Source organism: Panthera onca, chromosome E2, assembly GCF_046562875.1.
Source record: "Panthera onca isolate mPanOnc1 chromosome E2, mPanOnc1 haplotype 2, whole genome shotgun sequence".
NCBI classification, from domain to species: Eukaryota; Metazoa; Chordata; class Mammalia; order Carnivora; family Felidae; genus Panthera; species Panthera onca.
In genome coordinates, this window is record NC_138353.1 from 42,903,771 (window position 1) to 42,931,274 (window position 27,504).

A 27,504-nucleotide genomic window follows, 5' to 3' on the forward strand; every position below is an offset into this window, starting at 1 on the left:
AGAGATCTCTGACTGCATCAGAGAAATATTTTGCTCCTATCACCTTCATTAAATAATTTCTCTGTCAATTAATTATATGCTACCTGAATTGTCTCATTTACTTTGTAATGTGTGTTATCTCTAGTCTCTCCAACTGAACTGTGAAATCTGAAGGCAGGGAGGGCTTTGATCCAACACTGCTTTGAATGTCCTGAATGACATCAGGACAGTGCCTGGCACCTAGAAGGCATTAAAAAAACAAACACCAAACAACAACAACAACAACAACAACAACAAACATGCTGGATGACTATTTACTGGCTTGTTTTCTTACTAAATTAGATTCTGATTTACATTAGAAAAAGAGAAAAGGTTGCCCAGAGTTGACTGGGAAGAGATGCCCAACAGGAATTGCAGGAGAACAACTCAGCAAGCCCTATACTGCCTTGTGCTTCCCAAGGGGGCAGACATGTGAGCTGGCTGTCCTGTGGATCCTGTCAGGGAAGCCCAGCACTGTCCGAGGGCCTTCCTGACTTCTGGAACACAAGATTGCAAAATGTGGCAGGAAGGGCGTGCACTCAATCTAGTGAAGGACTGACAAAACATGGGAAATGGCAGCCTCGTTACACCCTCCTCTCCATCCTTTCTGAGGTGCTACGTGCCACGGAAATGGAAGAACAAATACATCAGTCACAATTTCCCATTGCCCAAGTCTTTGAACTCCGACTTCAAACAGGCCAACTTTACATTGCATGAAATGTAATGTAATGATCTCTGGTCCCTGTGACAAGACAACTCTTGGCATATGCTTAATTTTTGCTCAGGGAGTTACTTATGGGAGGTAGGTAAGCCTGGAGCATTTCTTTCCACAGCTGTAACACCCCCAGTGTGCCCTCCCCAGGACGGCTCTAAGGGTGAATGTTGTCCCAGAGTACCATTACCTGCAGACCAAAGCCCAAGAAGGACCACATAGGCACAAGAGGAGAACAGTGACACACAAGACACCACCCAGAAGGAGATACATCCTACCCTTGCTATCGTCTGACTATCCGTACCTAGAGCCTTCACAGATATTTGCCGGGTGAGTGGAGGGGGGATATTGATGCACACAAGATCCACGTCTTGATGCAGCAAGACATCATCGGTCCGGCTGGTGTAGAAGGTGATGTTCATCTCCTCGGCAAGCTGCTTTGCTTCCTCCTCAGTCTTCCCCCACAGGGCCTCCACGGTGAACCCTTCTGCCCTCAGCAGTGGGACCAGAACCCGGGCAGAGCTGCCGGTCCCAAACACGCCCACTCCTGGGAGCATCTTCATGCCGGCTTCTCTGTTCACCAACTCATCTCCTCACAAGAGCCTCCAGCATGAATACGACCTTCCCACAGTCCTGGTCAAACATGGCTCCTGGAACGGCAAGCATTATACTGGCTATTAGTGGATGGCATACTCAGCCGAGGCTACCTTCTGGACTTATTTGGAAGCAACAAGTTCTCTGCCACAAAAGCACAAGTGAAGTACTACTCCAAAATGAAAAGCTGCAAAAGCTTTTCCCATGGAGACTTAAGGATATTAGTAATATACATCTACTGAAAGGAAGAAAAATGAAAAATGAGTAAAGCTGGGTTAAATCTCTGTTCTGTTATTTAATGTTTTGTGTGACTCTGGTCCAATCATTTAACTATCAGGGCCTTAACTGTAAAAGTTCATGATTCTATGATACTAGATTAGAAAAAGGAAAAGAGGAGTGGGAAACAAAAACCAATACAAGTTGGAAGAGAACTACCTAAGTGCTGTGCAGATTATAATTTACAAGTTTATGGTAGCAAGCATAGAGAACGTTCACTAGAAACAAACAAAAATTTTTTTTTCAACTACCAAACTGGCAATAACAGTAACAGGAAGTTTAAAATGGTATTTTTTGTATAAGGATATTCACTCCAACATTATCTATGATAGGTGAAAAACTGGGAAACAATCTAGATGCTGAATTACAGTAATGGGTAAGATAAATAACACTATGCAGTCACTGAAAACCAAGGGGATAGAAAGCCCTCAATGACCTGCAAGACATCACCATATGTTCACTGAAAAGAGGGAAAACAAAACAATATGTGAAGTATGATATCCATTTTTTTAAAGCACAGAAAAAAATAAATATATATGAATGAAAACATATAAGGATATCTATAATATTATCTGTAAATATATTTCACACATGACACTAGAAGGACCAGAATACACCTGAATTTAATAATGATTACTCAAATTATGAGATTATGGATGAATTTTGTTTTTCAAACATTGCCAAATTTTATACAATGAGTATGTCTTACTGTGGAATTTTTCCTTCTGATCACAAGGGTTATTAAATGAAATAAAAAACAGACAAAAGTCTTCTTGGAAACCAAGATGAGATTTAGGTGTGCTTAGGGTATCAGGTTTCCCCATACAGCAGCCCCTCTGCTAAACCAGTAGTACCCTCTCTGGCTGTGTGTTAGGTCAATGGTAACTCCATACCCACTGAGTTCATATAAAGGGATGAAGCTGTGTCACTGTCATTTTCTTTTCATAGTAAATTAAATTCTTTTTTTGTGTGTGGTAAAATACACATAAAATTTACAATCTTAAACTTTTTTTTTTTTTTAGAGAGAGAGAAAGAGAGAGAGAGAGAGAGCGAGCACAAGTTGGGGAGTGGAGTAGGGCCGGGGGGGGGGGGGCAGAGAATCTTAAGCGGGCTCCATGCTCAGTGGGGAGCCCCACAAGGGGCTCGATCTCATGACTATGAGATCATGACCTGAGCTGAAATCAAGTTGGATGCTAACACAACTAAGCCACCCAGGCACCCCTTAAAATTTTAAAATTTTTAACTTTTTAAATGTTTATTTATTTTGACACAGAGAGAGAGGAAGAATAAGACGGAGAACGAGCAGGGGAGGGACAGAGATGGAGAGAGAATCCCAAGCAGGTTCCGCTCTGTCAGTGCAGAGCCCAACATGGGGCTCGAACCCACAAACTGCACGATCATGACCTGAGACAAAACCAAGAGTTGGATATTCAACTGACTGAGCCACCCAGGTGCTCCAAATTTTAATTTAAGTAGGCTCCACACCCAGTGCAGAGCCCAACACGGGGCTTGAACTCACAACCCTGAGATCATAACCTGAGCTGAGATCAAGAGTCAGACACTTAATTTACTGAGTCCCCCAGGTGCCCCATCTTAACTATTTTTAAGTGTACAGGTTCAGTGATACATTCATATTGTGCAACCATCACCACCACCTACCTCCAAAACTTTTCATCTTGCAAAACTGAAACTCTATACTCATTAAACAGTAGGGGCGCCTGGGTGGCGCAGTCGGTTAAGCGTCCGACTTCAGCCAGGTCACGATCTCGCGGTCCGTGAGTTCGAGCCCCGCGTCAGGCTCTGGGCTGATGGCTCGGAGCCTGGAGCCTGTTTCCGATTCTGTGTCTCCCTCTCTCTCTGCCCCTCCCCGGTTCATGCTCTGTCTCTCTCTGTCCCAAAAATAAAAAAAAAAAAAAAAAAAAAAAAAAACAGTAACTCCTCTTTCCAGTCCCTCTCCCTAGTCACTGTGTGTGTGTGTGTGTGTGTGTATATATATATATATTTTTTTTTTTTTTTTAAGTAATCTGTACACCCAACATGGGCTTCAAACCCAAGACCCTATTACCCCAAGATCAAGAGTCATATGCTCTACTGACAGCAGCCAGGTGCTCTAACCATTCTACTTTCTGTCTCTATGACTCTGACTATGCTAGGTACCTCATAGAAGGGGAGTCATAGTGTTTGTTTTTTTGTGATTGGCTTATTTCACTTAGCATAATGTCCTCAAAGTTCATCCATGTTTTATCATGTGTCAGAACTTCCTCCCCTTTTAAATTCAAATAATATTCCATTCCATATGTATATACCACATTTTACTTATCCATTCATCTGTTCAGACACTTGGGTTGCTTCTGTATTTTAGCTACAACAGATAACGCGGCTATGAACATGGGTGTTCAAATACCTCTTCAAGATGCTGCTTTCAATTCCTTTGCATTTATACCCCGAAGTAGAATTGCTAGATCATACGGTAGATTTTTAAGTTTTTGAGGAACCACCATACTGTTTCCCACTGGGGCTGTACCATTTTAAATAATAATTTTATAAACACTTTACGTTCCCTTAGTCTTCCAACTATCTTTTAAAAACCTTACCACTGATCTTGCTCACCACAAATCCTAAATTTTAAGAAGTTTTATCCAAACACACAACTTTGCTGTTCTACTTTAATCCACAATAACACTGCTTCATTTGCATCTCCTCACAGATCAGAGTCCACCTATTTTCAGTTTTTTTTTTAAGTTTATTTATTTATTTTGAGAGAGAGGGAGAGAGAGAGAGAGAGAGAGAGAGAGAGCAAGCGGGGAGTGGCAGAGAGAATCCCAAGCAGACTCTACTGTCAGCACAGAGCCCAATGGGGGGCTCAAACCCATGAACCAAGAGATCATGACCCAAGCCAAAACCAAGAGTCAGACGCTTAACCGACTGAGCTACCCAGATGCCCCAGCCTATTCACAGTTTAAAGGAGACATGGTGTTCCTTTAGTAACTCCAAGTACTAGGGATATACATCTCTTCCCTCCCCATCCACAACATCCTCCCACCTTTCTGGTCATTTCTGAGTGCCACTTTTGGGGTTCCCAGCACCTTCAATGCTGAGGTTTTTGAGGTTCAAGTCATAGGTGTCTTCTTTTCTTCTTGTTCCACATACTCTTTCCACTCATGTCCAAAGCTTTATCGGTATACCAGGGACTCCCAAATCTGCAGAATAAGCCCAGATTTCCCTCCAGAGTTTCACACCCACATATTCTACTCCTGAATATACACTGATGTTCTATAGTTTCCATAACCCACACACCCACATGACTAAATCTGAACAGAAAGAGTAAAGTGAGATGGTGAGAGCACCTGAAGTGAAGGCTTGAGAGATACCTGAGTTCAAATTCTGGCTTCACCAGTTCTTATGCAACTCTTTTCATGGGTAAAACAGGCCTAATGCTATTTAGCTCCCAGGGTCTTCTGAAGATTAAATGAGGTCAAGTTTTTTTTTAAATTGTTTTTAAACATTTATTCATTTTTGAGAGACAGAGTGTGAGTGGGGGAGGGGCAGAGAGCAGGAGACATAGAATCCAAAGCAGGCCCCAGGCTCTGAGCTATCAGCACAGAGCCTGATGTGGGGCTCAAATCCACCAACTATGAGATCACACTCTGAGCCAAAGACAGACGCTCAACTGACTGAGCCAGTCAGGTGCCCCAAATGAGGTCCAGTTTTAAGTGCCTAGCCAAGTATATATGGTCAGCATTTAATAATTATCATAAACCCTCACTCAAACATTTTCTTTCCATATTCTCTCTTATGGAATGTTACTATCATCAACTCAATTCTTTAGCCCAGAAAGCTGGCCATCATCCGTAACTTCTCTATTCTCTTACCCGTACAAGTAACTCATCAAGTTTTATTGATCCTATCTCTTTATTATCTCTTAAATCCATCCCTTCATTGTTATCACCTCTGTCACTGCCCTAGTCTAGCCCCGAGTACCGCTCACCTGGATGACTGCAACAACGTTCTACTTTATCTCTCTTCCTTCCATCCTTTCCTTCCTTCATCTAATCCTCATATTGTAAAGAGATCTTTCTAAAATGCAAATGGGATCACATCACTTCCTTCCTTTTTAAACCTTTTTTGACTTCTCACTGGACTCACTATAAAGTCCGGATTCTTTAAAAAAAGTTATTTATTTACTTTTGAGAGAGAGAGAGAGAGAGAGAGAGCGAGAGAGAGTGAGCACGAGATGAGGAGGGGTAGAGAGAGAGAGAGGGAGACACAGAAGCCGAAGCAGGGTCCAGGCTCTGAGCTGTCAGCACAGAGCCGGACGCGGGGCTCGAACTCACGAACCGTGAGATCATGACCTGAGCCGAAGTCGGAAGCTTAACTGACTGAGCCACCCAGGCGCCTCTATAAAGTCCAGATTCTTAAATAGCACCTGCCTGGGTAGCTCAGTTGGTTGAGTGTCCGACTCTTGATTTTGGCTCAGGTCATGATCCCAGGGTTGTGGGACTGAGCCCCTCGTCAGGCTCCAAGCTCAGTGTGGAGCCTGCTTAAGATTCTCTCTCTCTCCCTCTGTCCCTCTCACCCATTTGCATTCTCTAAAAAATAATAATAATAATAATAAATAAAATAAAATAAAATAGATCCTTAAAACAAACAAACAAACAAACAAACAAACAAAACACTTCACAAAGTCCAGATTCTTCAGTATGACTTATAAGGTCCTGCATGATCCAGAAATCTTCAGACAGGTCTAGCTTTGTACAGGGTCACTTTCAAAGATTATCTCAAAGAGAAATGGGTTTTAAAACACATACTTAAATAACAGAGTAAGAAGAACACTCTGCAAAATTGTCAGGTATAAATCAACTAAAAGTTGGGGAGACAGTTACTCAAAATCACAAAAATGGCTTCAGAGTAACTGATGAAGAGTATGTCTTTTCTTTCTGGGAAAATTAAATAGTGGAGAACAGTTGTTTATTTGGACCCTTTTATATCATATTAAAAGCGTATCATCTCACAAAAACTTGTACATGAATGTGCATAGGACAATCTTTCTTAATAGCCAAAAAGTTGACACCCAATGTCTATCAACTGCTGAATGGGTAAACAAAATGTGGTATATCCATGCAATGTAGTACTCTTCAACCACAAAAAGTAATGAACTACTGATACAAATTACAACAAGGATGAACCTTCATTATGCTAAGTGAAAGATGCTAGTCACAGAAGGCCATTTATTATGATTCCATTTATAGAAAATGTTCAGAACAGGCAATCCATGAAGACAGAAAGTAAATTAGTGGCAGGAGATAGCGGGGATGGAGGATTTGGGAGGTATGGGGGGGGGGGTCCAACTTTATTCTTCCTCACGTGGTTATTCAGTACCACTTGTTGAAGAGACTATTCTTTCCCCTGAATGACTCTGATATCTTTGTTGAAAAACAGTTGACCATAAATGTATGGGTTTATTTACAGACTCTCAATTTTATTTCACTGCTCAATTTGTCTGTGCTTATGCTAGTACCACCCTGTCTTGATTACTTTAGCTTTACAGTAAGTTCTGAAGTCAGTGTGAGTCTTCCAACTTTGTTCTTTTTCAATATTGTTCTTGCTATTCTGGGTCCTTTGCATTTTCCTATAAAATTTAGGTTCAATCTGGGATTTTGGTAGAGATTGTTTTGAATCTGTAGATCAATTTGGGGAACGCTGTCATCATAATATTAGGTTTTCTGATCCATGAACATGGTATGCTTTTCCATTTACTTAGGTCTTTAATTTCTTTTTTAATGATATTCTATAGTTTTTAGAGAGTAACACACTTTTTGGTTAAATTTTTTTCTAAGTATTTAATTTTGTTTGATGCTATTGTAAATGGAATTGTTTTCTTAATTTCATTTCAGTTCTTTTGCTTCTAGTATAGATACAAATGTACTATGTAAACTACATGTCTATCTTAGGGGTTGGTTGGCTGGTATTGCCCAATACAGCATCCTATACTGCTTGACCCTACCCGAAGGACACCTGTGCCTCTGTGAACCACTGAAACAAGCATGACTGGGGCTAACTCTAGACCCCAGTCAGCTTCCTGTGCTCCTGTCTCTATCCTCTGGGGCTGTGGATCTTGGCTTGCCTCCTGTACTCTACCACTGGGTTTTATCTTAATCATCTTTCTTTCTAATAATGATGAATAATGTCTGTGGACTCTCAGCTATGTCTCTTTCCTCTTTGCTGATTAATTCTGCCCTTAGAGGCTTCCTTTCTAGTTAGAAACAGGTAAGTCACATAGTATTTTCTATAATTATCATGTCCTGGACTTCTCCTCTTCAGCTATTTTGGTCACCTTCTGCATTTGCAGTTTGTTATTGTTTTTGTTGTTGTTGTTTTGCTACTTTCAGATCATGGATATTCTGGGAGCCTGAGTGTCAAATCTGTAGCACTAGACAAGTAAGGTTCTGCATAAATTTTATGGGTCATTAATTACCAACAGCTATAAGGGCCAGAGGAGTGAAACACAGCCACTATAAGCAAAGACGTCCACGTTCTCTCAAAATTCATGCCCAGGGCACACTTGCTCCTCTCTCCCACTTCATTCCTTCATGCTGTAGTTATATGTGGATGTATGTTTGCATGGGTGGTTTAAAAGAACAGAATGGATTAGAAGACATTTTAATAACCTCTGTTTTACTACAATGACTTAAAGGGCAGCTTCATCAACACCCATAAAGGGGCATCAGCTGGCCTCTGAGGAAGCCAGATGGCATGAAGCTAGGCAGGCTTGATACTAGGTATTTCCTGTTCAAGCAGGCAGAGCTGGTTTCCCTTTTTTATTTCAGTGACTACCCTTTTCTAACCCCTAAAATTTCCCTACTCCCAGCCCCTAACTTTCTTGTATATATGTAGACCTTTTGCATTCTCCAAAGATCTCCACAAACTCAACCCTACCTAGCTCACATGCATTCCAATCACCACACACTGGTTGGGACAGGACTGGCTATATACACCTTCACAAGGCTATGGGGAAGATAGCACAGAGATTAGAGGCATGGAATCTAAAGCCAACTTGCCTGGCTCAAGTTTTGACTCTACCACTTACCAGCTAGGTAACCTCAGATAGGTTTCTTAATTCTTAATCATTCTATGCTTCTGTTTCCTCATCTGTAAAATGGGGATAATTGTATCTACCTCATAGGGGAGTTAAGGATTAAACGAGTTAATATTTGTAAAGCATTTATTACAGGGCCTATAATAGTAAGTCACTGTATACACCATTTTTAAAAATTTAATTTAATTAAAAAAATTTTTAACGTTTATTTATCTTGAGAGAGAGAGAGAGAGAGAGAGAGAATATGAGTGGGAGAGGGGCAGAGAGAAAGGGAGACACAGAATCTGAAGCAGGCTCCAAGCTCCAGGCTCCAGGCTCCAAGCTGTCAGCCCAGAGCCCAATGCGGGGTTCAAACTCAGGAACTGCGAGATCATGACCTGAGCTGAAGTCAGACGCTCAATAGACTGAACCACCCAGGTGCCCCTAATTTAATTTTTAAAAGTGTGTCAATTTTGTTGATCTTTTCAACGAACCAACTTTTCTTTTTTAAGTAATCTCTACACCCAACGTGGGGTTTGAACTCACAATCCTGTGATCAAGGGTCACATGCTCTTCCAACTGAGCCAGCCAGGAAGCCCCATACATCCATAATTTTTAAAAAGATTTCTATGACTGACTTAGATGTCTCCTTTTCAAAAGCTGTGTAGGACTACGAAGATAATATTCTGAGCTAATATGCAGTGAAATGCAATAGGCCAAACAATGTTTAGTATAACATATAGTACATCTAAGTCCACACAATCCCATTTTGCAGATGAGGATACAGAAGCTCAAAGAGGCTAGACAACTTTTCCAAGGCTCTGCAGCTGGCTGTGTATGTTAGAGCTGCCACAACCAGCTGTGAAGTCCTGGGCAGATTACTTAGCTTCTCTGAGCCTCTGTAAAAACAGAGGTTTTATATGTGTGGAATAAATCTTTCATTCTTTTGTAAGAAGTATGAGCCAGGAAAGTCCATTCTGTTGCCTGGATCGGCAAGTGCTTGCCTCAGATCCCCCACTCAAACCAATGTTGATCTGTTCATACATCACACCTTTACTGAGGGCCTAACAGGGAGGCTGTGGAGATAAAAAGATTTAAAAAAACAACAACAACAAAACACCCCGATTTGGGGGCCAATAAGTCAGAAAAGTGTGTAGGAGCCAGAGCTGGTGGCACCAAGCACTAACCTGAGTTTGGACTTTCTGGGTCCAGCCAATGGGAAGTACCTCAAGGAGATCAGAGTCTTAGCATGACTAAGAGATTTTAATCCCAGGAATGTATGGCTGGTTCAACATTCTAAAATCAATTACTACAGGGGCGCCTGAGTGGCTCAGTGGGCTAAGCATCCAACTTCAACTCAGGTCATGATCTCACAGTTTGTGAGTTCAAGCCCCACATCTGGCTGTGCTGTCAGCACAGAGCCTGCTTCAGATCCTCTGTCTCCCTCTCTCTCTGTCCCCTGCCCCACTCATGTGTGCTCTCTCTTTCTCTCTCTCAAAAATAAACATTAAAAGACATCTACCATTTAAAATAAATAAATAAATAAATAAATAAATAAATAAATAAATAAATAATAAAAATAAAATAAAATGAATTACTATAATCCACCATATCAATAGTAGTTAGTTATTAGACTGCATTAATTAGAAATGCAAATTAGGGGCTCCTGGGTGGCTTGGTCAGTTAAGTGTCCGACTTCGGCTCAGGTCATGATCTCGCCATCTGTGAGTTTGAGCCCCATGTTGGGCTCTGTGCTGATAGCTCAGAGCCTGGAGTTCGAGCTTTGGATTCTGTGTCTCCTTCTCTCTCTGCTCCTCCCCCACTCACACTCTGTCTCTGTCTCTCTGTCAAAAGTGAGTAAACGTTAAAAATTTTTGTGTAAAAAAAATGCAAATTAAAACTTATTTAATACAACTACGCACCTACTAAAATGTCTAAAAATCAGAAAACCTGGTATCAAATACTGGCAAGGCCATAAAGCAACTGTTCATTCTTGGTGAAAATGAAAAATGGTAGAGCCACTTTGGAAACAGTTTGTCATCTTACGAAGTTAAATATACACTTATCATATAATCTAGTAGCCCCACTTCTGGGTTTCTACCAAGAAAAACAAAACTGATTTTTACACAAAAACCCGTATGTGAATGTCTATCTTCTAATGTTTAACACTAGTTTTATTTGTAACTGCCTAAACTTAGAACCAGCACAAATGTCCTTCAACTGGTGGTTAATGGATAAACAAATAGTAGTGTATCATGCAATGGAATACTACTCAGTAACGCAAAAGAGCAAACTACTAATGGACTCAATGACAAAATGAATCTCCAGTGCATTATGCTAACTAAAAGATGCCAGACTCAGGAGGCTCTATACTGTGTGATTCCATTTACATGACATTACAGAAAAAGCAAACAGGGACAGAAAATAGTGATTGCCAAAGGTAATGAGTCAACTGCAAAGGGCTACAGGGAATTTTGGGGGGTAGGTGGTAAAGGAACTGTTCTCTATCTTGACAAGGTTGTTAGTTACATGACTGTGTGCATGCCAAAACTCACAGAACTGTATACTTAAAAGGGGTAAATTTACTGATATGTAAACTATATTTTAATAAATAAATAAATAAATAAATAAATAAATAAATAAATGTGACACCCTAAAAATGACACTGAAGTTCTAAGCATAAAATGACAAGTTGTAGTGTCATTTAGAGAAACAGGGAACCCGAAAGGCCTGACTTGTTGAAACTTGTGCAGAAGCTGGGATTTGTGGATTCTGCTCTTCCCAGACTGGTGGGATATCATCTTACCTTCTGTATGCCTGGTCCATGGAGCCACAGCTTCTGCAAAATCATAGGAAGAGACTCATTCCCCACCATAGGGGTAGGCCAAATCCAGTCTTACCCCTGTTTTTATAAGTTCTGGAACACAAGTCATATCCATTCCTTTATCTATGGCTACTTTTGTAATATAACAGCAAAGTAGGTGCAACAGTGAGCATATGGCCCACAAAATTGAAAATATTTACCATCTGGCACTTAATAGAAAAGATTTGCTGACCCCTGCCCTATCCCATGAGTTATGAAGCTAGGAGCTTCAAATGACAGAATTTAATCATGAAGATAGTCAGGATTATGATTAAAAACCATTCTACCTCATTGTTTGAGGAGTCACAGATTCTGGGAATTCTGGTGTTACCTGCATAATGTCAGAGAGGTCATTCATCGATTAGGCAGCTTGAGTAGGAGTCAGACCCTGGGCAGTAGGTGCCTATGAATACTTTACTACTAGATGCGACATGCAGAACTAAAACCTGTATTTCCCAGCCTCTCCTGCAAAAAAGACGCATCAAAGAAGATAAATATAGGATGAAGATACAGTTTGGTTGAGCTTCTGAGAACATTCTTTAAGGGAGGTAAGGAGGTAATCTCCATTGACAGGCACTTTCCCCCCTCCTTCTCCTTCCTTTCAGCTTTAAGTCTAAGATTCTATGGCTGGAGTTGCCACAGTCAAATGACCACCAGGAGGCAACCTGAGGATGGAACACAATTTCCCACAGACATTGGTACTAAAATGGTGAATCACCCTAAGGAACTCCATTTCATGGACTAGACAGGCATGTAAACACATTTGTTATTCATTACAACAGGTAGAGCAACAAATCTGTGTGTCACATGGAGAACAGCCATCATTAACAACAGGGGCCACAGGTGGTATGCAAGCAGGAAAGGCTTCCTGGAAGAGATGATGTAACAGGTCCAAGTTGGTCAGAAAGACAAGAGGTCACACAGCCTGTCCAACCCATCCAATGACAAGACCTTCCCTTTATTAGTGGCCTGATTCTGTTCTGTGGCCATTTTAGTCCAAAAACTCTTCTGTGGATGGACTTGAAGTCCTTGGTCTTCTACACTGTGGAACTATCTGTGATGTTTCTAATCAAACTGTCATGTTTCCTCTAAACTTCATAGGTGGTGGTAGGTTGTTTGCAAAATGGCCACAATAACTCCCTTTTCTGTTTTCATGCCATCAGATAGTCAATCACCTCCCACAGTGACTCTGGACTTAGCCATGCCATTTGCTCTGGCCAATGGGAAATTAGCAAAATGACACAAGATGTTTGAAAAGTACTTATGCATGGAGGCTTGCTCTCTTACACTGCTCGTGGGTTCTCTGGGACCATCACCATGTGAACAAGCCTAGGCCATCCTGCTAGATCACAAGAGACATGTGACCAAAGTCATCCTCACTGCCCCACCTGGCACTGAGCCAAACGCCAGTTATATGAGTGAGATCATCTCACGTCATCCAGTTCCAGCTGAGACCACCTAACCCAGAACCATCCAGACCTCCCCCAAAATCATAAGAAAACCGGATTAATACACTGTAAACCTTTACCTTACCCAATGTTATATGTCAATTATATTTCAATAAAGCTGGGGAGGAAAAAGAATCATGAGACATAATATTTGTCTTAAGCTACTGAATTTTGAGGTTGTTTGTTATATAGCAAAAGCTTACTGATACACTCCTTTACAGACAGAACTCTAATTCCCTCGGGCCTTCCTCATACTCTCTATCAAAAGAATAGCCAAGGTCGCTCTGGCCTGCCCAATCTCTGGTTTGCCAACATCCCCCTGAAATGGGGCCCCCAGAACTAAATGCCATATCCTGAGCATACTCTGTCTGACCTTCTTCCTTTAGATACTATACTCCTATTAAGCAGCTTACATTCATTATAGAATTTAGACAGCCTTGTCATCCTAATACACAGTAGGAATCACATGTCCTAAGAACTATTCTGTACGTATATCGTTAGGTTTTAAAAATGTTTAATTGTGGCAAAATACACATCAACATAAAATTTGCCATCTTAACCATTTTTAAACGTATGGGTCAGCTGCATTAATAACATTCACATTGTTGCACAACCATCACCACCAACCACCACCCACAGAACTCTTTTTACCTTGTAAAAGTGAAACTCTAGATCCATTACACAAGAACATCCTATCTCCTCCAACCTTCAGCAACCATCATTCTACTTTATCTCTATGAGTTTGATTCTCTATAAGTGCGATCACATAATACTTGTACCTTTGTGACTGGCTTATTTCACTTAGTATCATGTCCTCAAGGTTCACCCATGTTGTAGGGTGTGTCAGAATTTCCTTCCTTATTTAAGGCTGAATAATATTCCATTTTATGTATACACTACATTTTTTGTTTATCCATTCATCTGACCAGGGACACTTGGTTTGCTTCCACATTTTACCTTTCTACTTTTCAGCACCAGGCTTCAAAAAGAGCCATTAGGGATTTCTATAGACAAAGTTACTGCCTTGTAATACTATATTTACCCTGCAAGCCACACAAATGCAGTCAACTGATCTTCAACTGAAGTATTAAATCAATTCAACGGGGAAAAGAAACTCTTTAAAAAAATTTTTTTAAGTTTATTTAGTTTGAAAGAGAGCACGAGCAGGGGAGGGGCAGAGAGGCACCCAGGTGCCCTAAAAAGAAACTCTTAAAGAAATAGTGTTGGGAGGTGCCCAGGTGGCTTGGTTGAGCATCTGACTCTTGATTTCAGCTCATGATCTCATAGTTTCATGCGTTTGAGCCCTATGTCAGGCTCCTTGCTGACAGCTGACCCTTGATTTTGGCTCAGGTCATAATCTCCATCTCTTGAGATCAAGCCCCGGGTCCGGATCTGTGCTGACCGTGCAGAACCTGCTTGGGATTCTCTTTCCCGCTCCCTCTCTCTGCCCTTTCCCTACTCTCAAAGATAAATAAATAAACATTAAAACAACCCTGCATATATTAACCCAATAACATAGCAATTCCACTTGTAGATATTTGCCCAAGAAAACAAAAACGCATGTCCACAAAAACTTACATAAAATGTTCACAGTAAGGGCACCTGGGTGGCTCAGTAGGTTGAGCATCTGACTTCGGCTCAGGTCATGATCTCACGGTTCGCGAATTCAGGCCCTGCATCAGGCTCCCAGTTGTCAGCACAGAGCCCGCTTTGGATCCTCTGTACCCCCTGTCTCTGCACCTCCCCCACTCATGCTCGCGGTCTCTCAAAAATAAATAAACATTAAAAAATAAAATAAAAATAAAATGCTCACAGTAGCATTATTCATTATAGCCCCAAACTGGAAACAAATCCAAATGTTTATCAATAGGAGACCGGATAAACAAGTTATGGTAGAATCATTCAATACAATATAGTAAAGAAATAAAAATGAATGGACTATGAATACATGCAACAACAGGTATGAATCTAAAAAATACGTATAGTGAAAGATTCCAGACATACACACCAAAAACAAAACAAAACAAAACACAACACCCCATACTGTAGGATTCCACTAATCTCAAGTATAGGAACAGGTGAACTTTATTTATAGTGATAGCAGAAGGTATTGGTGGTGGTAGGGATATGGGACTGACTGGAAAGGGGCATAAGGAAACATTTTCGAGTGATGGAAATATTCTACATTCTTGTTGCACTGTACTTGGTGCATGGTGATGCAACTGGTAACAACTCATCAAACTGAATACTTAAGATCTGTGCATTACTTCTAAGTAAATTATACCTCAATTTTTAATCAGAAGTTGTTGTTTCTAAGAGCATAGAACGACCTGTTCACATCTTGAAGATTCAGGTTCATAATCAAACAAAATGGATACATGTGAACTAAAAGTCTCTTTCCTTAAAAACAACATAAAACCTTGTCAGCTTACTTTTGGAGATATCAACAGTACAGAGACAACGGCTGGAGCCAAGAGAGTAAGTTTTCTGATGAATTAACTTCAAGGCCCAATGATCTAGTCAGTCTCAGCACTTGCTGAGGGTATCTGAAGATGGCACTTTCCACTAACCAATGCCAAACTGGACAAGCTACTGAGCTTCAGGTATTAGGTAAGTAAGTCCTTACCACTCATGAACAACTCATACTAAGGAAGGGAGGGTTCAAAAAGAATTCTTGTGTATTGCTTTAGGCAAATAAAGTTAATGATGGTTCTAAGTGAGAAATGATGTGTAACAGTTTGTGGCCGTAGCTGTACAGGTTGGGCAACAAGACCTGGAACACCACAAGAGCGAGAAGCCTTCACTCAGTGCCCACCCCCGTCTTTCCCTGGAACCAGCCTTACACCTGCAGTTCCCCAGTGCAAGCAGCCATCCCAAGCTGTGTATCCTTAGGGCACTCCTTCTTCCTCTGAGATGCCTCTACAGACTGCCACAGATCTCTGACCCTTCAAACATTCCAAAGGGCCAGTATCAAGAGGCCAGCTTTTTCTGTGGATGAGTTTTTCTAGTAATTATATCTTCATATAAAATATGCTAAAATAAAGTACTGTGGCCAGGGGTGAGGCCAGGACCCTAGTTATTAAGTGAGATGGGGCCTCAACCTAGTTTTAAAACAGATTACGACATTAGCTTAGCTAATCACAGTCTGTGTTTCAGATGCTCATATATAAAATGACACCTGTAATTTATGCACATTGATTCATTAATAAATACTTATTTTAATTACGTACTATTGGCCAGGCCAAGGCAACGCACAGGTTATATTGGTGAACAAACCAGATAGTTTCTGTTTGCATAGAGTTTACAGTTTAGCAGGAGCGAGAAGACAAATCATCACATAAATATGTCATTATAATTTGAGAAAAGCATTATAAAGGCAAAGAGGGTACTACAAGAGCATTCAACAGGATATGAATTAATTTTATCTTTAAAAAAACGTTAGGGGCATCTGGGTGGCTCCATTGGTTAAGTGTCCGGTTTCGGCTCATGTCACGATCTCACAGTTGGGTGAGTTCGAGCCCCGCATCGGGCTCTGCACTGATGGTGTGGACCCTACTTGGGATTCTCTCTCTCCCTCTCTCTCTCTCCCCAACCCCCGCTCTCACACGCATGCTCTCTCTCTCTCAAAATAAATAAACTTTAAAAAAAAAGTTAAATGACATATCTGTAATGCACTCCGAGTTCCACATGAGGAAGGCATTACTCACACTGCAGGATTGAATTATGAAAAAACACTGACATATTGGTAGTTCAGTAAAGAGCACAGCAGTCCAAGCACATTAAAAAGTCAATTTGTAATTGGCAGACACTCCCGTCTCCTAGAGTAGTGTTCAAGCCTCTACCTAACAGTATTTCCTCAGTATGAAATGGGTCCGGGGCGCCCAATGGCTCAGTCAGTAGAGCATGCGACTCTTGATCTCAGGGTCATGCATTCAAGTCCCACACTGGGCAAAGAGTTTACTTAAAAAACAAAAAAATAAATAAAAGGTAAAATAAAATGGGCCAAAGGAAGTAGGAGAAGAATGAAATGTTCAGAACTTCAAACTGTAATTGTGTATCTTATGTATTCAAGGCATCATGGCTGACAACCCCATAGGAATGGTCATAAATACTTCAGCTACCCGATATTTGTCAAATACAATTAAAATGTTGTAAAATCCAAAATCCCAAAATCCAAGGGCCAATTCTCATCTTCATTCCACTTTGTGCTGACACAGCAGTAGCATCTGATATAGCATGTTCCACCCTCTTTGCAACACTCTTAATTTCCAGAACACAAATTTCTCCTGCTATTCTCCTATCTCTCTGGCTACTTCCCAATCTCCCGTGGTAACCATGATGATCCTATTCAGTCTCATGGCTTAAATACACACTATTTTCTGAGGACTCCCAAAGATTTTAGCCAGGTCCTCTTTCTTCAGCTCCAGACTAGTATAAACAACAACTCCCTATCCGATATCTCTACTTGGATGCTTATTTTAGTAGGCATCCCAAACTTTAAATGTCCAGAATTAAACTCCTGGAATTCCCATGCCACCCCCTGCCAATCCTCCATCCCCCGCCCCTGCCAAACTTGTGCACAAATGGCTTCATCTCTGAAATTGGTAACAAACTTTCCAACAGCTCAAGTCAAAATCTTGGAGTAATCCTTGATTATTATTTTTCTCTCACACTTCACATTTGATGTGTTAACAAATCTTGCTGGCTTTCTACCTTCAAGATACATCCACTACACCTACTGCTATCTCAGTTCAAGTCACAACCACCTTTCTCACCTACATTACTGCAACAGCTTAGGTGACCTCCCAGGTTCTACCCTGCTCCTCCACCCCATACTGCACCCCAATCTAGTCTCAACATAGCATTGAGAATGACTCAAATTAAATTAGAGTAAAAAGTCATTCCTCTGTCCAAGCTCTCCACAGGCTTCCCATCTCTCTTGGAATAAAAGGCCAAGCTCTTCCACTGACCTACAAGGTCCTACATAGTCTGCCCTCATTCCCTTCCTCCTTTTACATCTCTCACCTTATGTCCTATCTCTCTTTCCCTTGCTTACTCTGCCTCCGCAGCAGTGGCTCAGTACTAAATATATCTCAAACATGCCAGGTATGCTCCTGTCTCAGGGCCTTTGTACTTGCAGTTCCCTTTTCTGTACAGATATCCACTTGGCTTACTCTCTCCCTCACTTACCTCATTGTTTGATTCCCTCAATCACCCCTGCTAGAATGTATGCTTCTTTAAGACAGGCGATTTTTTGTCTGTTTATTCATTGTTGCATCCCCAGTGCCTAGAACAAGCCCTGATATATAGTGGGTATTCAATGCATACTGCTGAAAAAATGAAGATTGCAGATCTTGTTCCTGCACAGTTAGTTAATAAACCAAGATGCATATACTGAACTCATCAAAACTGCATACAATTTAGTAGGGTCTTGGGATATGTTCATCAATATAATAGAGATTATTTATGTCATGAATTTAAGTAGTTTGGGGCAAAATCTGATTTAATAGTTCAGGAAAGAAAACAAGCATGATATGATAACAGAATAGCTCTGCCTGCCACTTGGGATTAGGAAAACGAGCTGCTACTTTCAGTCTTAAGCTACAATTTGACCTGCTAAGAGGGCACCCTCATCTAGAGCTGTCTCTTCAACTAACCTCCCTCCTCCACATGACATGACTCATGATTACTCGTTAGCTCAATCCCCTTGCAGTCAAGCTTCCTCCATGTAACAGAAGTGTACTGTATGTTAAGGGCCTTATAAGACCACAATGACCCAGTGACTATGTTCAGTCAAACACCAACAGGTAATTGTGAAGGGAAGGCAAGTGAGAGTAGCTCAAACAGGTGACAGTGATTCAGTCCTAACCAGTCCATAAGAAACCACTCTGGCTGCAGTGAAGCCATCTGCCCCACAGCCAGTCTGTCACTACATCTCACCAACTGGATTCAATGCCCCTGGAATTCATCCACTGTTCTGGTCTCCTAACAGACACCTAACATTTTTCCTTGTCCTGACCATTTCCTTCCCTAGACTTTAAGTGCCCCCAGGATAAACCCCAAATTCCTTGATGAGGTCCACAAAGCATCTCCCAGTATGAGCTGGACCCCTCCCCACCTCTCCACCTTACCACTTTTCCCTTACACTGTACCTGACATGCTAGCAGCTACTACATCTTTTTCAGTCTTGCTCTGAGATTTTGGTCCAAGCTCTTTGCTCTGCCTGGAACAATCTTTTCTTACTTTGGCAGGCTAATTCTCAGGAGATTTGTCAGGTCTCCACTTAAACACTACTTCTTTACATCTTAACCCAGCATGGCCTAGGCTGGGTTAAGTGATTCGGCTTACAGTTCCCAGCAGCCTGGGCTTTGGTTTTCACAGTGCCCATCATGATTCACTGGGATCACCTATTTAGCATCTGTCATGATAGCAGGATCTTGCCTACCTCACACACTGCTGTCACCAGGACAAAAGAGTGCTGACAGAGTAGGTGCTGAGTAATCATTGAAGAATGAATGTACAAGTAAGTGTGAGAATGAATAGATCGGGAAGTAGGGTTAAACCTGTATAGATGGTGCACTGGTTAGAGGACAATAGCTTTTTGTGTCTAATTCCTTCTTTGCCTTCCCTGCCTCCCTCCCTCTCTTCAAGTTTATTTATTTATTTTTGAGAGAGAGACAGAGAGAGTAAGCAGAGGAGAGGCAGACAGAGGAGGGGAGAGAGAGAATCCCAAGCAGAGGATCCCGATGCAGTTCAAACCCACAAACTGTGAGATCAGGACATGAGCTGAAATCAAGAATCAGACGCTTAACCAACTGAGCCATCCAGGCATCAAGCTTAATTTTTGAGCATGATAAAGGAGATAAAATAAAACCATGAAGGTCAATTTTAATTGTTGTTTTGCAAAACTTAGGACCTATTGGGGAAATAAGCAGGAATGCCTTCTATCAGGCCTTCAACGCCAGTCATGTACCAAGAATTAATTAGAAAGAGGTGTCTAACTGTCCCCCAGCCTTCCTTTTGGCCCCTCCTAACACCTGGAATTGAGCCAGTATGGGAGACAGGCGGTCAATGCCTGAGTACAAGAGCCAGACCCAAAGAGGAAAGACAACCACACCCCATCATCAGAGCATAAACATGAGGGGGAGTGGGGATATGCAGCCTGAGTTCTAAACCTCAAGTTCATAGCAGAGGGACACCTACAGCATGTACTTAAGAGTCTGATATGATAACATGAACGCTTTCAGCAGGACTGCTTTCAGATAGATGTGTGGAAGTGTTTCTTTACTTGCATTTATGTTCCCATTAAAAAATAAAAGCCAAACTAAAGAAACAGGTGTTGAGTTTTACAAATTAGTTGTGATAAATGTTTTGGTCCCTGGGTTTCAAAAATCCAGAGGCTCTCTGGAGAAGGTTTCATTTTCCTATGATTTGTTTTTTATTTTAACAGTGCCCACACTGACTCAGTGACATGGTCACAGATTCCTACCTTCTCATTGTCAGCAAAAACACAAACAGGACAAAGGACAGGTGTGCTATTCCCTCAGGTCCACAAGCTGATATGATGGTAAACTGTTAGGCAGCTACCACGTGATGGGGCACACCCAGAGCTGGCCAAAGAGGACAGTTCCTTGCCCCCCTGCTCCAGTCCACACAGTGTCCTACGAGGGCACTAATGAAAGACCTAATGACCTGTTCAATGAGGCATAACTACCCAAGCTACAAAAGGGTCAGCTAAATTGGGTCATAAAGAAAAAATTTAACACCCACAGAAATATCTGGATTGCTATCAGGTCTAAAAGTTAGCTTCAGCTGATGATTACAGTAGGAAAAACTACTTATTTACTGGCTACATTAAGTTTTTTTTTTTTTTAAGATTTTATTTTATTACTGAGAGAGAGAGAGAGAGAGAGAGCGCGCGCACATAGGGGCGGGAGGTGGGACAGAAGGAGAGGGGGAGAGAGAAAATCCCAAGCAGGCTCCACGCCCAGCATGGAGCCCCACGTGGGGATCGATCTCATGAACCATGAGATCATGACCTGAGCCAAAATCAAGAGTTGGACAATTAACAGACTGAGCCACTCAGGCACCACCCCCTCCATATTAGTTCTTTATTGCTTTTGAAAATCTGGCAAGAACAAGAAGATTATTTTTTTGCTAAGACTACCTTAACAGTGAGTTCCAGGTTGACATCAACCTGAAAATTCCATCCTCAGTCCTCTCTCTTTTGAAGCAACATAATCTAATCCTTCAATTTCACTACAACCTTCATGCAAATATTAACTTCCAATTCCCAGCCTCAACAACTTGTTCCAGCTCTCTCTCTACTAAATGTCTAAGTGTCGACTGGAAATCCCCACATAAGTGACCTACCAGCTGCTCCCATCCCAAATTTGTCTTTCCTCTCAAACACAAACCTCCTTCTGCGCACCCCCACCCATTTCAGTGGCACACTATCCAGTCACCAGAGTCCTCTTCTCATTTATTCCCCAATATTTATAAGCACCACAATGAGTCAGGCATTATGCCAGGAGGTGGGACACAGAGCAGTGATCTAGACAGGCAGGCTAGGTCCCTGGAGCTTAGTTTCTATTTCTTGCTACACCCATAGCCGAATACCAAGGACTGATCTGACACAGAAACACAATGAGTGTTCAGAGATCTTTCACTGTAGCAGGCATGTGAACAAAGACTCTGCCTTTACTTTTAAATCACTTAAGTAAAACACATTTGGCCGTGATGCATGTGAAACAGCCAACCGTAGAGAGGTGTATTACAAACTTTGGTTTTACCTAGGGACCAAGAATGCACACTTAATTTACTGAAGTTTTCTAAGTGTTTTCCACCTTCAACATGGAGAAAAGTACTCTTCTCCTGGGAAAACTGGTTTATCTATGACAGTAATAGACACTGGATTTCAGTTTGGGACATTTTTTTTTTTTTTTTAAGATTTAAAATAATCTCCATACCCAATGTGGGGCTCAAATTCGCAACCCAGAGATCAAGAGGTGCACACTCCACCAACTGAGCCAGCCAGGAGTCTCTTGGGTATAGGACGTTTGTAGGGCACCCTGGAGCATAGCAACTCAGACTGTCATTCTCTAACTCTGTGTTACATGGCTTCTGGTCACCAAACAGTTTAAATATGAAGTGGTTCTCTGGTGACTGGAAATGCCCAAAGCCCTTCACAAACATCTCCTTTTTTTTTTTTTTTTTTTTTTTAAAGTTTATCTATCTATCTATCTATCTATCTACCTACCTACCTACCTACCTAACCCCAAGAAGGCTCCACACTGTTGGCACAGAGCCCAACTTGGGGCTCAATCTCACAATCAATGAGATCATGAATTCAGCCGAAATCAAAAGTTGGACACTAACTGACTAAGCCACCTAGGTGCCCAACATATCTCCTTCTTATATGCAAGAAAACTGCTTATCAACTAGGCCATGACCACACTCAGCTGTGGTTTCATTTAACGATCATCTAGCTATTACATGTGAAATCTAAAATAATCTAATCTCAGGACAGTCTTTGTCATACCACCTTTTCTTCTTTTTACCTTTTTTTTGGGGGGGGGGGCAGGGGAGAGGGGAGATGTTTAATGTGTAATGGAGAAGACCAGTTATAAAACACAGCATGTATATGGGATATGCGTTCCTGAAAACAGCCATTCATTTTATATTTTAGATTTTTTGGTTATTATTTAAATGATGCACACAATGTCTTGTCTCACTATTGAGACTCTAAGCTCTTTTGGGACCAAGACTGGGTTTTATACGGTTTTAAGAAGAAAACAGGTCCCTGAAACCTCACACTTCAAAGTATTTTGGTAACAATCCCAGAACACTTTGGAAATTACTTAAAGACATTTAAGTGTTCTTTGAATAACAACCTTAGTATATTAGGGTTATTAGTCATTAAAGGAAACGAGAAACAGAGATAGTTTTAAAAGAATAACCACCATGACCAGAAGCAAGCTCAGGCCTGGAGGAACCAAAACAAGCCACTTAAGCATACTGATTTAATTTTGAAAATAACATCGGATAAGGAATACTATGTTCAATCATTTTCTCCATTGTTCCAAAACATAAGCCACTGGCACAGGATTGTCAACCAATGCAAAAGGCTGAAAAGTAACAGGAAATATGGCTGTCTCTACCACCCCCCCTTCTCCCGGACAAACAAAGGATGCCTGAGAAGACAAACATTCTATCTCACATGCTCCCAGAGCTACTCCCAGAGAGGTCCCCCAGAGATGATAACCATTTCCTAGCAGGAACCACCACACCACCAGGCGGAAAACATTAACCACATGGAACATCCTCTAATATACTTTGGAACACTGTGCTACTAAAGCATCCATCAAAACACACTGAAGAGACCCTCAGGCTCAAGACTATCTATCAACAAGCACCAAAAACAACAACAATGAAACAGTCTTAGGCAGTGCCTAACTGGCTCAGAAGGAAGAGCATGTAACCCTTCATCTCAGGGTTGTGAGTCGGAGCCCATGTTGGGTATAGAGATTACTTACAAGTAAAAAATCTTAAAACAACAAAAAAAGTCTCAGAGAACACATAAGATGTACAGTGTACCCTTCATTTATACACATGAAAATTCATTATCTAGGTAACCACACTACTGTTTGACTCCCTGACACCTGAGACAGGAAACAACAGTGCTGTCCTCTGCCAGTCCTCCTCCCCAGAACTTTAATACAGTCAAAGAGTATGAAGGGATGAAGGCCTGCAGAAAGAAAGTTCCAAATCATCTTTTACATCAGCAAGAAACTCCTAGGAAGGTTGTATTTTATTTTTATTTTTTTTTAACTTTTTTTAAATGTTTATTTATTATTGAGAGACAGAGAGAGACAGAGCATGACCATGGGAGGGGCAGAGAGAGGAGGAGACACAGAATCTGAAGGAGGCTCCAGGCTCTGAGCTGTTAGCACAGAGCCCAACACGGGGCTCGAACTCAGAAACTGTGAGATCATGATGTGAGCTGAAGTCAGACGCTTAACTGACTGAGCCACCCAGGCGCCCCAGGAAGGTTTGTATTTTAAAATATATACTCATCGACAATTATTCTGTGTTCTTCTGTTTTTTGGGGTTTTTTTTTAGATTTGTTTAATATATTGTGATTAAACTGTATTCATAACTTTGTATCCTGATTTTTTCACGTACCCATTCTGACATAAGCATTTTTTATGTTACCACAGTTTTTAAGTGTTGCATATTTCACTGACTCCATGAACCAGCTCTTTATTTCTCTAGTGTTAGACAACTGTACTATTTTCAATTTATTTTGCTACAAATTATACACATTATGAAATTATGGTCCACAAGTTGTAAGATTTGCCTAACATTTTTTTTTTTTAAGATTTTTTTAAAAACTATTTTTTTAATCTACTTATTTTGAAAGACAGAGAGGGAGTGAGGTGAGGAGGGGCAGAGAGAGACAGAGAGAGTGAATCCCAAGCAGGCTCTTGCACTGTCAGGGCAGAGCCTGATGCAGGGCTTGATCCCCCAAGCTGTGAGATCATGACCTGAGCTGGACGCTTAACTGACTGAACCACCCAGTCATCCTAAGATTTTATTTTTAAGTAACCTCTCCACCCAATGTGGGGCTGGAACTCACAACCCCGAGATCAAGAGTAACATGCTCTACCGAAAGAACCAGGCAGGTGCCCCAGCATTCTAAGCAAAATGTAATTATGAAAGTAAATAACAAAAGATCCTGACGTTGTAAAGTGATATGGTAAATCTCAAAGCCAAGTAGAAGTGTTGCAGGTTCTATTTTGGGGTTATCTGTTCTCATGAGAAATTGAGAGCTGACAGTGTGAGAGTACCAGTTATCTCCAGCTAGGAAAAAGGACTGCATTCGATACTCCATTCCCATTCCTCACAGCCTTCATTCCTAATCTTTCATGGTAGAGGACGGGTAGAAACCCTTATGGAATAGCTGTGAGAAGTGGCAAGGGAGAGCTATCTCTCCCGCAATTCCTGTCTATCCTGGGTCCCAAAGAATGTGGCATTTTGTCAATGGCTACTCTGAAAACTGCGAGTATCTAGGACAAAGGCACTACTTGCAACTTTCCTTCTAAGAGAAGGATCTAAAGAACAAGTGCTTAAGGATAGAGTTTGAGTGTATTTAAGTAATGCAGGAATATTCATTTCTTCCTTCTGAATGTTTATTTAAACTGTATTATCTAAGTGTTTATTCCCATCCCGTGAGACAGAAATACTTACTTCGTTTCTCATTTCTTTTGTCTCAGTTTATACAGATAATACTCGAGAGAGCTCATTCCTGACCTAATGGCTAATTCATAGTAAGTGTTAATGTCGGAAGTCTTAATGCTTTCACATTTTTCTCAGTATCTCTTACCATTCTGATTTTCATGAGCCCATTTTTTAAAAACACCCAACATTTAAATTTTTCAAGTAACTTGGATATTTGGACTCCCTTGGAATACAAAGTTGCTACTTTTTAATTTAAGAAAAATAATGTTCCATTACTATGTTGTACATGAATTCTCAAAAATAGCAAAATCTGAAATTTTTTCCTAGAGACTGTCCTATTCCAACAGTGAATTTATCCAGGAATTGGACCTCCTACTATAAATATGCCTGAGTGACTTGTCAGACATCAGAAAGGCTCTTCTCCTACTTCTAAGTTAGTGGTCTCCGATTCCTGTGTTTTCTGAACACCAACGTCTGTGTTACAACTTCTTTTATCAGATGGCACTGCATCTCTACTGCATTTCTCCTCTTACTGTATAACCAGAAAATCAGTTCAGTGAAAGTAGATCCTGTTAACATTACTGGTTTATCTGGTATATTGGCCTGTTAAATACTGCTGATTACTTTATTACAGGTCAGATTTGATAACTGCCCTCAGCTGCCCCAGAAAACAGAGCTGAGATTAAGCAATTATTTGTCCGAAGTTTCATTGCTATAGCAACGCAGAAACACTTTAAGAGTCTGTAAGTCCGTCTTTTCGTTTGAAAATTGAAAAGAAAATCAGTGTCTTTCTGATTATACAGAGGAGCTCAAAAAATGTACACCAATCAATGGGGCACACTCACCACATTTACGCAATATCTTCTTCAACTGCGCATTCAAGAAAGTATTTGCACTTACATTCAAAGCATCCCACACAGCATCCAGCTCCACAGATGGTAATTACTCCCTTCCATCTTACCTTGATTTTGGCCTATTAGCCTGTCTTCTATCTGGGCCAGCGCTAAAGTAATTTGAGTTTCTACAAAGAATACAATGATTTTCATAAAGCTTTTCTGACAGGATCTGATTAACAGTGCCAATTTTCCGCACAGATTACAAACCCTTCTAATAACACCACATTATATCTCTTGATATATTTTATACAAAATATTTCCACAGATGAAAGAAAAATCAATAAAATGCACAGCCACAACATCACGGATAAGGTCTGGCAGTGATTTATGAACCTAAGACAAAGTTTTGTTTCTTAAACTAATCTGACCTATTAACACCATCATACTTTAAATGTATCTCATCGCTCTGAGGGGGAAAGAAAACATACTGCAAAATCGAATATACGTTGATAATTAGTTTCATCAAGCTAGTAAGAAATTGATTTTGATGATTAGAATCAGGGACCATCTTCTAAAAATCACACACTTCTTTTGACCATATTACAAATCTTTATGTCTTTGAAGGGGGAAAAGGGGTGTTATTGCTAATCTTACTACTAGTGGATTCTAGCAATACTTAAAGAAATATCTGAATTTCCCCCTCAAATAAATATAAGTGATCAGACTCAGACCAATCATTCCATAGGAAAAGTAAGACAACCGGGTGCTAAGAGAAAGCCTGACAACAGAATTTTTAACTGTAAAAATGGGGAGTCCAACAGAACTGTCTGCTGAAAATTTTCATCTCTTGGTCCAGTCTCCATATTCCAAGTCAAAACCCAGTACTTTTTCACATTTTCTGTAAAATGGATGGCCTTAGTTAAAAAACTCTTTTGTTTGGGGTGCCTGGGTGGCTCAGTTGGTTAAGTGTCCAACTTCAGCTTAGGTCTTGATCTCGCAGTTTGTGGGTTGGAGCCCCGAGTCAGCTCTGTGCTGACAGCTCAGATCCTGGAGCCTGCTTTGGTTTCTGTGTCTCCCTCTGGCTCTGCCCCTCCCCCACTCGTGCTCTGTCTCTCAAAAATAAACGTTAAAAAAAAAGTCTTTTGTTCCCTGGTGCACATAGCTTTTCAGAAGAAAAGGAGTTTGCTTATCAAGAATGAATGTAGCTTCCCCAACACAAAGACAACTGTCTTCTCCATATCTCAATAATGTGTTAAGTGTCTTTTCTAACTTAAATAGCGTTCCCTTCAAATGAAGGGTCATACTCTACAGGCTCTTCCTTCTGAGACCTTTATGCCCCACAGCCTACAAAAGTCTTCTGGGCAGTGCCCCAACTTGGTTCTGGATACTCACAGGGCACCCACTTTCTTCTATAAGATGGTTTATAACCTTTCCTGCTGTCT

At 41.0% G+C, this 27,504-nt stretch overlaps 1 protein-coding gene across 5 annotated transcripts in view; it reads right to left on the reverse strand.

Moving 5' to 3' along the window:
* Nucleotides 1-27,504, reverse strand: part of GFOD2 (Gfo/Idh/MocA-like oxidoreductase domain containing 2) — a 36,041-nt gene that overhangs the window by 7,533 nt on the left and 1,004 nt on the right. For 4 of the 5 annotated variants that reach the window (XM_081791555.1, XM_081791554.1, XM_060650453.3 and 1 more), the window contains exon 2: nucleotides 1,035-1,380. The exons of the other annotated variant lie outside the window; for it this stretch is intronic. In XM_081791555.1, coding sequence (XP_081647681.1) covers nucleotides 1,035-1,293 — 259 coding nt within the window. In that variant the 5' untranslated portion in view covers nucleotides 1,294-1,380. The remainder of the gene's footprint in view (nucleotides 1-1,034; nucleotides 1,381-27,504) is intronic. 5 annotated transcript variants of the gene reach the window in all.